This window comes from Physella acuta, unplaced genomic scaffold, assembly GCF_028476545.2.
Source record: "Physella acuta isolate Inbredline_101_S28 unplaced genomic scaffold, ASM2847654v3 ptg001256l, whole genome shotgun sequence".
Lineage (NCBI taxonomy): Eukaryota > Metazoa > Mollusca > Gastropoda > Physidae > Physella > Physella acuta.
The window spans coordinates 286,467-299,815 of NW_026732771.1; the positions used below are offsets into that span (position 1 = coordinate 286,467).

General features: G+C 34.3%; 2 protein-coding genes across 3 annotated transcripts; one reads left to right on the top strand and one right to left on the bottom strand.

Annotated features, from left to right (window-relative positions):
• The first annotated feature begins 819 nt into the window (after positions 1-819).
• LOC131957676 (transcription elongation factor A N-terminal and central domain-containing protein 2) lies at positions 820-4,963 on the top strand. Of its 2 annotated transcripts, none has more exons than XM_059322414.1 (4): positions 820-894; positions 2,892-3,033; positions 3,934-4,127; positions 4,639-4,963. In XM_059322414.1, the coding sequence occupies exons 1-4, from the start codon at positions 859-861 to the stop codon at positions 4,834-4,836; spliced, it is 570 nt and encodes a 189-aa protein (XP_059178397.1). In that variant the 5' UTR covers positions 820-858; the 3' UTR covers positions 4,837-4,963. The 2 variants fall into 2 exon arrangements, with proteins under 2 accessions (XP_059178397.1, XP_059178396.1); XM_059322413.1 differs by lacking the exon at positions 820-894 and adding an exon at positions 1,178-1,415.
• A 111-nt stretch (positions 4,964-5,074) lies between these two features.
• Positions 5,075-11,356, bottom strand: LOC131957677 (protein FAM166C A; the record flags this gene model as incomplete). The annotated part of the gene is given in 4 exon segments (XM_059322415.1): positions 5,075-5,651; positions 9,278-9,390; positions 10,059-10,332; positions 11,101-11,356. Coding segments are annotated over 4 exon segments (588 nt in total). The 3' UTR covers positions 5,075-5,521.
• Between the last annotated feature and the right edge of the window lie 1,993 nt (positions 11,357-13,349).

A 13,349-nucleotide genomic window follows, 5' to 3' on the forward strand; every position in this document is an offset into this window, starting at 1 on the left:
GTCTGTTTCCGTAAACAGGAAAACTAATCTGCCAATGTTTGCGATTTTCGACAAGCATGTTTAAAACCTCAATTCAATTTTAGCATTTTACCCATAAAATATAAAATGTTAATTTTGTCCGCTATTTGGGCGTCCTTCAAAAGGGGTCAGGTACTGCTTGAATTCATGAACGGCCATGATACACAAAGGGCTACTACAGGCTCTTCTACTCCGCCAAGGCGATGACTAGACACCTACATTCGTGTTAAAGATCCTTATCCACTAAAAATACAGTGGGTTATTACAATCGATAACTAAGTGTGACAATCGATATCTAAGTGTGGCACCCGACGTTCTTTGCATGAATTTAGCGAGGGGCCCCGTGTGTAACGGCGCCTCTATCATAAGTAGGTTAGGGGTCGTCCATAAATGATGTCACACTCGTTGGGGGGAGGGGGAGTCCGAAATTTTGTGACGGTTTGTGATGAGGGGGGGGGGGAGGGGTTCAGATGGTGCGACGTCACACTTTTGCATTATAAAAAAGCAATGTTAGAAAATGAATTTTCTCTAGACGTTATTTTGCGTTTTAGAAAACTGTTTTAATAAATTGTAATAAAATACTCTATTTTGACAGAGTTCAGACAAAATTTTGGAAAAATATAGGCTTATAGCTGTTTAAAAAAAATTCAACTGCTATTTTGAGGGGGGGGGGGGGGGTTGTAGGCTGAGGTGTGACGTCATTTGGGGGGGGGGGGGATCTGGCTTTTTGTGACGACGTGTGACGGAGGGGAAGGGGGGGGGGGGAAGGTAAAAATCGTCCAAAAAAAGCGTGACGTCATTGTCATTTATGGATGACCCCTTAGTTACACGTTCGTCTCAATGTCTGTACATTTTTTGGCGGATGTGGTTGAACAGGCATATTGAATTTTTTTTAAAGTTTTTTTTATGTGAAAAAACTTTTTAGTCAGGGAATATTTTGTTACTTTTGTTATTAGTAATAGATCTATTAGCTTTACATTCTAACAAGAAAGAAAGGCAGGCAATGGTGGAGGCCAGTAACGAAAGACACTAGCGACTAGGCTATGGGACGAAAAAGAACATTGGCTTGGCATTTGATCCGCATTTTTTCCTGGCACTTATTAGATCTAGATCTATGTCTCTTGACCACTTAGTTAACTCAAGTTTACTGTATAGTGTAAAGTGTAAAGTAAACAGAGTGTATCTCTGTTGACTGTATGTATGAGTTGCAGAAAAAAAAAATCTGAATCTAATCTAGATCTAGATCTCTAAATCTAGTTTAGGTGTTTAGTTAATGAATAATAAAGTGAATGATGGATAAATTTTTGACTAAAACACCACGAGCGAAGTCAGACAAATCCATCAGTGTAACACCATCATCACGATCCTTACAACAAAGTACCATTAAGTCGCTAAAAGTAAAGCCTTTTTTTAAAAAAACTTTTTTATTTTACTTTTTTAACTTTTGTTTATTAATATAAATAAATATTAGTTCAAGATCTAGATTCTAGATCTACTACTTGTAGGCTATAATATATATAATTTAATTTATTAATTATATATAATATATATATATACTATTACTATATACTGTAACTATATATACTATCTAGATTCGACTAATAAAAATAACAGTAGGGCGTAGAGCCTATAGAATTTGATTAGGCCCTACGCCGGCCCTACTAGATCTAATAGTAATAGATTCTACTAATTATTGTAATTAGGCCTATTAAAATTAATTAATTCTAATAATTATTAGTTACATTTTTGCCTCGCATTTTACCACCACCTGATACTTATGCAGGGTAGTGGTAGGATGATTATGATTTACATTGATATTTAATGCAGACTGTAAAGACATTTTGCTTACATTGTTATAAAACTTCTGATTTTTCCATCGCTAGACATTCTGATGATTTGTCAACTTCCCCATTTTTTGTGTCGACTTAGAAGAAAACCACCTTGTTTGAAACCTCCCGAAATACCGCCGACAATAGATCTTGCAACTTTTTTTGTCTGGAACTGTAGGCCTATAAAAAAAAACCTAAAAAATATGAAAGAATTTTTTTTTTCTCAAATTGTGCCTTGCTAATTACCTATGATTCAGCAGGTATGTTTCGCAGTTTACCACCTCGCTGTTTCGCGTCTCGCAATTTCATAACACCCAGAATCCAACTAGATCTAGAATTTATAACTAGACACTAGAATCTAGTAACTTCAATGTCAAATATTATGTATCTAGGCCTTGACTAAATATTAACCAGATTAGTCTCTAACTAACCTATCTATATTCATATACTATCTAAAATCTAGATACTAGGGAGAGTTTAAAGCTTAAACTTTGTGATTTGAACTTATTAATTTAGTGTATTATCCATGATGTAAAGATTTATTGGCTCCATAAAACAAATTTGTTCATTAATTTGTATTATTTATTCTGTCTGCTATCAGACATGCTATCTGATACATTTGTGATATGAGAACAAGATTGAAATAACAACTTGATGGGTCAATCTTAATGCGTTCTGACAGAAATTCACTTTCATAAATGGAAATTGGAAAAGCCCTCTGTTTTTTTTACTTGTTTTAAGCAAGCATCGACAAAAAAAGTTTTTAAAAAATCATAATTTGAAAGATGTTACAAAATCACCAATCAAGAATAAACTACACCATTGTCAGATTTAGTTGAAGGAATATAAACGATTTTCTTATCACAACTAAATTAAAAAAAGCCAAAAATACATTTCAATCAAACATTGATTTTTATCTCCCTTCTTCATAAACACATTGTTAAGCGCAACAGGCAACAGATGGTCTTGTCTTCTTTATATATAATTTAATTATAATTGTAATTAGATGTGATTTATGACACTATTTTTTATTTCCGATTATAGAGAGTAGTGGTTGTGGAAGACATAGAGAGGCTGAAATCAAAGCTGCAATTGCCCAATCAAAAGAAAACTGTCTTACTAGACTCTTTGAAGGAACTAGGGAAAAAAATCCCACCACGTAATGTGATGGTTACTACAAAGATTGGTATGACACCTTAAAATTTTTTTTACATTGCAAAATCTTTCATTGAAAATTATTTAACTAGGTATAAAATAAATTCCTTAAATGTTGTTTAAAATAATGTTAATAATGCACATCTTCACATAGCAGAAATATAACCTTGCTAAGAAGTAAAAAATGGAGATTAGACTACTGCTCCAATGACCTCCCCCTCTTCCCTTTCAGTTTGGTTTCGTAACCTTGAAAGGCACACTTATTATTGAGTGTGTCTTGCTAGACTCCCCATAAACTTATCAACTGGTTTCCTTTCTGCAACTTTTGTGACACAGCTTATGGCAAGTTTTATAGGCAATTCCTTGTATTCACAGTATGGGCTAACCTTTGTCTTGTACAAAAAATTACAGATGTGATTTCAGCATTCAATTGTAAAATTTAAACAAGTGTTTAAAACAAGTAGTTTTCAAGTCATCAAAGATTAGATTTTTTAATAATGTTTATTCATGTTCGAGATACGCATAAGACTCATATACCGTCACTACTTGCTCGAGCTATTCCCTTAAACCCAGAAGAACAAAACAGGATGAAGTATTTACTATTCTTCTACCCATGTAGCTAGACCAGCGGGTTTCCACCAGGCTTTACTTTCCTCCTCCAGTCCATCACACACCTGGTTTGGATACAGGGGCAAGCAGTGCAGGGGTTGATCTGGGTGCAGAAGTTTTGGTTAGCAAGCACACTTTCTACTGCTATACCACACTTACCCATGTTAATGCTACCACTGTTGAGAAGTTTTGGTTAGCAAGCACGCTTTCTACTGCTATACCACACTTACCCATGTTAATGCTACAACTGTTGAGCAGTATGGTTGAAAGTATTGTTGAAAATTGAATTGAAGCTATTCTATGACAAACTGTCTTATTGTAGGAAGAACAGTGAGTAAGTTAAAGAAACATCCAGACTCTGATGTCTCCAACCAAGCTAAAGAGGTTTATAAGAAATGGAGTAACTATTTTGAGCAGCAGACAGAAAAGCCCCAAATAGAGGTCAGGTGTGATCAAAAGTCAGAAGCAATGAGACAGCAAGGCAAAACTCGCCTGGCAGAGGCACTGCATGTTGAGGTAACAAAATGTGGCTCAAATGTCAGATTTGTTTCTCATTCTCCCTCCCTTCTTGAAATGTGATGTTGTAAAAGCCCAGTGTGTATAGCTTGAACTTGAGTACCCACATTACTTTATACTTCTTTGTCAGATATTTCTATCTTGTAAAGCCAGTTGTATTTATCAGCTTTTATTCTGTTAGGTTTTTTTTTTTTCAAATTTTACTTTGAATGTAGGTTACCATAAATTGACATCATTCAAATATAATTGAATGTTATTAATTTTAATGCTTTAGATATTGCTAATATTACTTTTTACCTTCTTTTAACCTTTAATTTTTCACAATAAGTGCCAGTTATCAACAAATATATTTCTAATGGTAGTTTTATTTCCAAGTTACCATCTAATTTTTGTTTTATTATAGTAACCTCCCAATATTAGTTTTTATTCAGAGTGACCATTTTGAATGACTTTAGTTTTGTGTACATTTCAGAGTGACCATTTTGAATGACTTTAGTTGTGTACATTTCAGAGTGACCACCCTATGGTTGAAGCAATTGAAAGAGAAACATTTTATCAAAACAGTCGACTTAACAGTGCTTCCTATCGTGGGACATTAAGGACTTTGTATTTCAAACTGAAGCACAACGAAGACTTACGGAATTCAGTCATTTCTGGTTCAATTTCTGTAGAGGATTTTGTCAAAGAGCACAAGAAATCAAAAAGATGACAATGAAAAGATTTATTTAAATGTATTTGTTGTTTGTAAATTTTAAATAAAATTATGTATCATTTTTAAAATGAAGTTTAAAAATAAAATATGATTTTAAATAACACAACTTATACTAGACCCTGTTAGTAATTTGTTCTATTCCAAATAGGCAGTGCATTTTGTTTAGGTTTATTGTAAGCAATAATACACTTATGGGACATAACAGACCACAAGGAATATAATTCATGATATGTATGATGTCATACTCAAAAAACAATTTATTGATCTGTCAGTCCAGTATTTATTTCAAATATTTCCAACAATGTGATGCACTCTTGGTAAAAATCAACAGAAAATATAGATTCTTGATCAGTAAGACTATTTTGTGTAAAATAGTTTAGTAGCAAATAATATGTAAAATGATTGTAGAAGTGTATGGAAATTTCAATCAACACAAAATAATGGTACAAATGTATCTTAGACTTTCCGTTACTCATTTAAACACACCAGTCTCTGATTGTTACACATTTTATACTTCCAACGTGATGGTTTCTAGGACTGCTCGTATCATTTAAAATATTCCCATTTTTCAAAAGCAGTAGGCCTAGCATCACTTCCCCAAATGATTAATTCAGCAGAGAGTAGTCTCCCCTGCAGAATGTACCACACACAATAAGTCTCCCCCCACCAAGTCTTGTCCGTCTTATCGCCTTTCAAATTCCACGTTTCTCATGGAGCGACTTCGTTGTGTGCTTTCTCCTGCTTGCCGAAGCTTTTTAGCTGAATCAAGCGGAGGAAAAACGATGTCTTCACTTTTTATAGACAAAGCACAGCTGAAAAACAAGACAAAATGGCTAATATCAGTTACAAAACCCACATCTTACTGTTAAGTTTTAAAGTTAAAATCTTGTAGAAACTTTGAATCCAAAGAGAAAAACTTAGTAAAATGCAAACAATTTAATAGCCTAAAAAAGTTAAAACAATTCACAAATATTTTTTACAGAATGGTAAATTGGCTACATTATTATATGATTATTATGGCCCTATACTAATAATCAAAATATGAATTACCTTGCAGTCTGAGTATCGTCTTTGCTGTTTGTGGTTGTATGTTCTATGAAACTATTTTTAAATGTTTAAATTTGAATATGATATTAAAAACCTAAAACTTTGTTGGTCAAGCTTCTTCCCCCCTTCAACAAAGACCCTTAAGCATCGCAGCCTAAGACTGTTGTTAATTACACGATTATTTCCCTTTGACCAACAAACAACAATGCGATTTCCCAACAATTCGACGCATGACTTCATACTGCGTGGCGTTATCAATAGACCACCTCAATAAACAGAAATTGTATTTTTTACGAAGCATTTTGTTATAAAACAACATATTTTAGGAGTTAGGGAACTTTAACAGCCCAGTCCTGGGTGTTATGCGATGGTTGACTGATTTGTTCGACACACATTATTTTCTTAAAATGAAGCAGCCACGTTTTGTTTGTAAAAACTAGACGGTTATTTAATCTTTACCAAACTCCAAAGGCTTTGGAGCCTATAAATACAGCAGTTACGAAAGGACCGAACAGTTGCTGATTAAATATTACCAGAGTTTGATATAAGATAAGCAGTAGGCTAATTTTAAGGGAAGTTTTTATAATGATTGGGCCCACTCATACGATGTTATGAAGTTCTGATATACAGCTATATCTCGTACAGAGGTGTGTTGGTACACATTTATGTCTGGTACACGTTAGTGATTAGTAGTACACTATTGTGACTAGTAGTACACTTTAGTAACTAGTAGTACACTTTTGTGACTAGTAGTACAGTAGTACACTTTTGTGACTAGTGGTCCACACATTATTGTGACTGGTACACTTTTGTGACGTATACTTTTTGTTGGACATATGTCTGGTACACATTCGCGACTGAGTCACTTTTGTGACGGTTTTTCCGTTCCGCCCCCCTGATAGCTGCTTAAAAAAACACATTTGCCCTAGAGTATGAAACCCCAGTGTAGCGAGTGCACGCGCATGACTGTGAGTGGGCTGATGGGATGGCACTGTGCGACAAGCGCGAGGACTGAGTGTCAACATGTCACTGTAAACGTGAGACAGCCTTAGCTAGACCGCCCTAGTTCTAAAGCTTTTTCCAACTGACGTTTTGACAGCAAAGTGGTTAAAAATAAAACCATAATAATACTTTTTTTTTCCGAATCCGGTTCGTGTTTTTAAGTCGGCAGGCTGTAAACATGATGCTACTATTTTGGTCGGCGCCATGTCCTAAGGCTGCAGACTATAGACAATTATTTCTTACATTGACGGCTGCATTATCAACATCATCTTGAAGTAACGATATCCGCGACATCACGTCTTTTAGCTAGGAGGGTGGGGTGGGGGGATGCGGACCCCACATAGGGACGCCATACATGGGGGGGGGGGGAATGTAACCGCTAAGACAAAATATAGCTAGATTTAAGAAAAAAAATCTGTTGTTTGTTTGTTACATTTATTTTAAGTTAAAGTTATACATGCACAGGGTGACATCATAGAAAATGGCTGCCATTTGCGGAAGGGGTGGTATCTTGGGTTATCTCACTAACTGATTGTGTGTGTATATATATTGTGTGTGAGGGTGTAAACTTGTTTATGTGACAATAAAAAAAGTTTGCGCCATTACCATTAGCTGTAATGACCCCCCCCCCCCCACCCGCCGATTCCAAAAAAAAAGCCTGCCTACGCCTTTGGTAACATGTCTACTAAGGTGTGTACTGTAATATGTGTATGCTAGATTTAGATGTATTTAGATGTTTTGCATTTTGCAGTCTGTGTTAGGTGGACACAAACCACTGTAATTTTGAGATCAAAACAGAAATAGAATGAGCAGGGGATTCCCCAATTGATGGTGCACTTAAGGTGGAAACACGCAAGGGAAGTAACTCGACATGATTCAACTATTTTCTCTGGGGTAAAGCTGACCTCTTTTTTTTTCATCCTGCACCCGTTGTAAACCCTAAAACAGATCACCCAGAATAGCAGCTTAAAATACTAAATAAAGTTCATAAAAATATAAAGCAAATCTTATCCTGGCCTGGCATATTCCAACAATTTGGATGGAAAAGTTTTTTATTGTTCCGTTTCTGATTCTGGTTCTGATACCACAGTTAAACCACAATGGAATATAAAACTTAATCTTGCAGTTATATTATAACTACAAGATTAAGTTTTTGCCTTGTGACAATGTATCCTGTGACTATTTAAACATATTTTTGCCATTGATAGATAATCTTTTTCCAAATCTTTGAAATATGTATAGATCTATTACCATACACAAAAACACACAAAACAATTAGTATTCATGCAAAAATGCAGACATTATTAGTAGCCTATGCACACAACTTATTTTTTTAATAATTTTTTAAAAATGTCACAGAATCTTAAAAAGAAGTATCCAGTAGTAACAAAACAAAATTAAGATAAACACAGCAATCAAGAAAAACACAAAAATGATCAATATGCCTACTACTACATTAAAATAACACGCAATAAATTTTAGGTAATTTTTTATATCCTTATCACCTTTTAAAGAATTATATTCTGCTCATGATATAAATACCCAACAAAGATAACATGGTGATACATGTGGGGCAAATATACTGATGCAGTTTTCAATATGTATATTGCTAGATTTATAGTCTAGCTATGATTTGGTGTTATGTATGAGTAATAAAAGAAAAACAAATGACTCAGAACAAGTAACATTTTTTTTTGTAATTTACATGAATCACCAAATGCAGACTGTGAGATATTAAAACAATTTACATGATTTAAATCATCTATACTGTTCATCTGGAGAGTTATTTTTTTACCTAAATCAATAATTAATAATAGTGTACTTAAGTTAGTTGTTTTCATGGTTTAAAAAAAAACTGTTGGTTCAGCATGGTTCCCAAACTTAAGATGGAAATATCTGAGCAAACCATAGTTTACCAGTTCTCCTTTGATTTAACTCGGTTAGTTCCATTTTGTCCACATGAAAACTCATCTTAAAACATAAATGAAGCAATTAAAACAATCAAAGAATTAAAAACTGATTAGAAAAGTTAGAAATACTTCAATCTTCAACAAACGTGTGAATGTACTAGTGCACATATTTTTAAAATGTTAGGAACAAACTGATATTTTTAGGTTTTTCAGTCACTTTAATCATACTTTTAAAATGTTTCACAAGATTTGGTGATGTTAAATACAATTTAAGTATTTATTATTTAAGTGCTTACTGCACGACTATAAATTAACCTTGTCCAAATATATTACTTGTTTCCTTTAAAATTTTTATTTTTTTTTGCTTGATGTTATTGCTTTATGTTGATGTAAAGATGTTAGCTCATTCTCTATTGAAATTGTGTGCACAAAAAGCTATGTAACAAGTGCTGTAAAACATTCCTGAAGCACGGACTTACAAAGGAATCTGTCTTTTAAACTGCTCTTCTCCAGAGAGAGGAATACTAAAGTAGTCAACTGGCTTCACAGTTCCACTCTTATCTGTGTAGTGTTCTCGATGAGCTTGAGACAGCTAGTTCAAAAGAGTAAAATTTAATAACCAAGTTATATTATGGCTAAGTGCAAAGTAAAATCATACAAACACTGAACAAGGATGACACATTTTATAGTGTTTTTGGAAGGTAGATTTCATGTTTTTGTAGAATAATAATTGCAAGTCTGTTTTTGATAGTTCTAATACATAAAATAGCATTCTCACATATTAATGCTAAATGTTGCATGGTATGTTAAATAAAAAGTTTCTTTGAAATCTAAGTATCTTTAGGACCAGAATTCAAAAGGCCAGAAATTATTCTTGTAAATTAAAAAAATGAATGTTTTTAATAATTAGCTAATCTTTAATTGTAATTAATATAGTGATTAAATTTGAATATAAATGTGTTAACTATGCTACTAAAATAAAACACTACATCATCTTTTTCCATTTGTGCCCAAGACACATGGGGCAGATGAAGTAGAGTTCTGCTGTTTCAGCATAAAAAGAGATCGTATGGTCAACACTAATACTATGCCAAGCCCTCTTGATTTCTAAAACACGAGTCAGATACCCATTAAAGCTGGGTGGACTCAGGTATACTCTACAGACCAGTGATTTAAACTTGAGACTTTTGGGTTAGCAGTCGTAATCTATGTCATCAGACCATGCCCCAATTGCCTAAATAACTTAATTGTTTTAATTACCCTATTAAATTGATAAATCTCCTCTTTACGGTCATGGTCCACATTGGACAGCTGATATTTTGGAGCCAGCAGCCAGCGATCCTGTGTTCTTGTTCTGTTGCTTATAACAAGGTCTGGGTTGTGGGAATAGACTGTAGGAAATGAGCCACCCCTACACAAGGGATCTGCTGAGCTGTTTAAAACTGAAGATCTGTAGTCCTGAAAGTACTTGGCTGTTTGATTGCCATATGTCTCACCGTAGTCAAATTTAGTAGTTGGGCAATACCCTCTATAGCTAGAGATACAAAACAAAAATTAATGGTTATTTTTTATACAGTGAGGATAAAATTATATGTAACATAAATAATACAGAATCAAAGTATTATTGGAGAAGTATAGTAGATTCCTTATGCCCAATGAAGTGACCAAATGAATGATGATCAAAGTTTTATAATAATTTAATAGTTTGTATTTAATATAGGCTTAATGTTTTTTTTTTTTAAAAGTTGACTAGCTTTAATTAATTTTTTCTTAAAAGTAGACTCTTTAATTTAAAAAAGGGAGCTTTGAGTAATTGTTATATCAGGCCAAATATTATAATATATATAGGCCTATATATATATATATATATATATATTATATATATATATATATTATATATATATATATATATATATATATATATATATATATATATATATATATATATATATATATATATATATATATATATATATATATATATATATATATATATTAATATGATATTAACAATTAGAAATGTTAAAAATTTCTAAAATATTAATACTATTTTTAATTGTTTTACATCTACTATAGTAGGGCTGGTAAGTAAGTACTAAGTAGGTCACCAACCAGTTCTACGGCTCAATAAAACCTGCATGAGCCATATAACTGGTTGGTGACCTACTTACCAGCCCTATTGGTACTTACTACTTAAGTACTTACAGAAGTAGACTTATAATAAGTATAGTAGTATAGTTATAGGACTATATATACTATAGAGTGTAGAAGTAGACACCACCAGTCACACAACAGAACTTACCCGGGCATGAAACGAGGTGGTATGTAGGTAGCATTATTTGTGGTAATCAGAGTTCCAGCAGCCCGTGACATTTTCAGGTGTTTTACTTTTATTATTTAACAAAGTTAAATTAATATTGATCAAATATTAGCACTAACATCGATGCCTAACTATGACTAGACTAGTCTTCATCAACAAAAAGTAGTGTTTACATCTAGCCTGCGCACCATCTTTAAAACACACATTCCTACACCACCCAATAAAGTACTCAAATTATACCCCAAAATTACGCACTTGATATAATATTTCATAGATGTTCCTATTGCCAAAGTAAATTTAAATGTATTTTTATGTTAACTTAACTCTGGCTGTTAAATATTGAATAGTTTTGTTTGTATTAACGGTTGGGTCAACAAAACTTTTTGGTACGCGTATTACTTTACAGTTGCTATGAAAAGAAATTTGGTTTTCTTCAAGAAGAACTACAAAGGAAAAAATCCCTGCACAAAAAGTGTATTCGTTACCAACTTTTACGTCTGTTTGCATCGGTATAGATTTAGCATTTAGAATTTTTAGATCTAGACCTGGATCTAATACTTATCTCAATTGTTCGAAAGAAATGTAGAAATAATGTAAATTCCTAAGCAAATGTTTAAAAATCCCTACATTTTTCTAGAATAAAGATGTGTTGTCGTTTGAGTGTGATTGTGAGGTGTTGGGGTTGAGTGGGTTGTGACGGCAGTAGCGTTATAGTCATAGATCAGTCAGGGCCAGTAGCGTAGCGAGGGGGGGGGGGGACATATGTCCCCGGGCGCCGACCTTAGGGGGGGCCAAAATGCGCCAAAATGGGTTGGAAAAATAAATTGAAAGGTTGAAGGGGTGCAATTGGAAATCTCGAGGGGGGGGGGTGCAAATCGAAAGTTTGAGGAGGGGGGTGCAAATCGAAATCTCGAGGGGGTGGGGTGCAAATCGAAAAGTTTGTCCCCGGGCAGGGTCGCTACGCCTCTGGTCAGGGCCCAATACCTTTCAAAGACTGAGGGCCCTTACCTCGAAACAACCGCAGACTTTTGCTGTAGTGGTTGCGGCAGATATCAAAAGTAGGGGAAATAGGTGACTCTTTAGTGCAGTTCTGTTTAAAATTTAACTACATCTTTCCAATTTTATTTTATTAAAGAATATAGGCCTACTTTAACCATGTTATATAAAATAATTATTTAATCTATAATATATTTTATTTTTCTTAAAACGTATACACGTAAATATAATTTTAAAATATAAGCTGTAAGCAGTGGCGTAGCGAGGTCGGGTGTCACCCGGTGCGGCACTTAATGGTGTCACCCCCCCCCCCCCCCCCAGAGGTGCAGCGACTCTTCCCGGGGACAAACTTTCAATTTTCGATTTGCACCCCCCCTCTCGAACTTTCGATTTGCACATTCCCCCTCAAACTTTCGATTTGCACCCCCCCCCCCCTCAAATTTTTGTCTATATATTTACTACTTTTTGCCTTGGTGTCACCCCCTAAATGGTGTCACCCGGTGCGGTCCGCAACCCCCCCCCCCTCGCTACGCCTCTGGCTGTAAGTATAAACCATGTCTAAAGTTTTAAATAAATACATTGATATAACTACGGACGGACTATGCTGGTTATTACTAGTTAAATAGTAGAAATAATTATATATATAAAAAAAAAGAAAAACCATTAAAACCACAAAGTATCGATACACTATTATAGATCTATTTAACGACACAATCTACTTGACCATTTCAATTTTAACTAGAGTCTAGATCTAGTACTAATTTTTGAAACTACTTTTTTTTCCCCCACCAACATCAGCTTGTTAAAATATTCTTCAATCAAATAAATAAGCTAGTTGAGACATTTCTTTCAAATACCAGCAATGTTAAAAATAATTTTATAACAACGGCCTGATTTATTTACTTCAACAGCTCGGGGGCCCTGTGCAGTGTTTCTTCCAGACTTTTTTCTCCGGGGGGGGGGGGGCACTTGAAATTTTCGGGGGGGGGGGGGCGGTAGACTTTCTTCGGGGGGGGGGGGGGGCGGACGCTGTTAAAAGTATATATTATCTATATAAATTATATAAATTTCATTTCGTTCGGGGTGTGGGGGGGGGGGGGGGGGCGCACATTTTTTCGGGGGGGGGGGGCCTTGAAATGCAACTGTAATTTTATCTCTTGCCATACTTTTAAATACATTTTTTTAAAAATATTTTTTTTTAGAATTATTTTATCAATTCAGATATTTAAAAAAAA

What these genes read in the sequence shown, in the direction of transcription:
- LOC131957676 (XM_059322413.1), top strand. Translation starts at nt 1,308, where the DNA reads ATGATGGATAAATTTTTGACTAAAACACCACGAGCGAAGTCAGACAAA. An exon ending in GATGGTTACTACAAAGATTG is followed by an intron (nt 3,034 to 3,933) that starts GTATGACACCTT and finishes GTCTTATTGTAG; the next exon opens with GAAGAACAGTGAGTAAGTTA. An exon ending in CAGAGGCACTGCATGTTGAG is followed by an intron (nt 4,128 to 4,638) that starts GTAACAAAATGT and finishes TGTACATTTCAG; the next exon opens with AGTGACCACCCTATGGTTGA.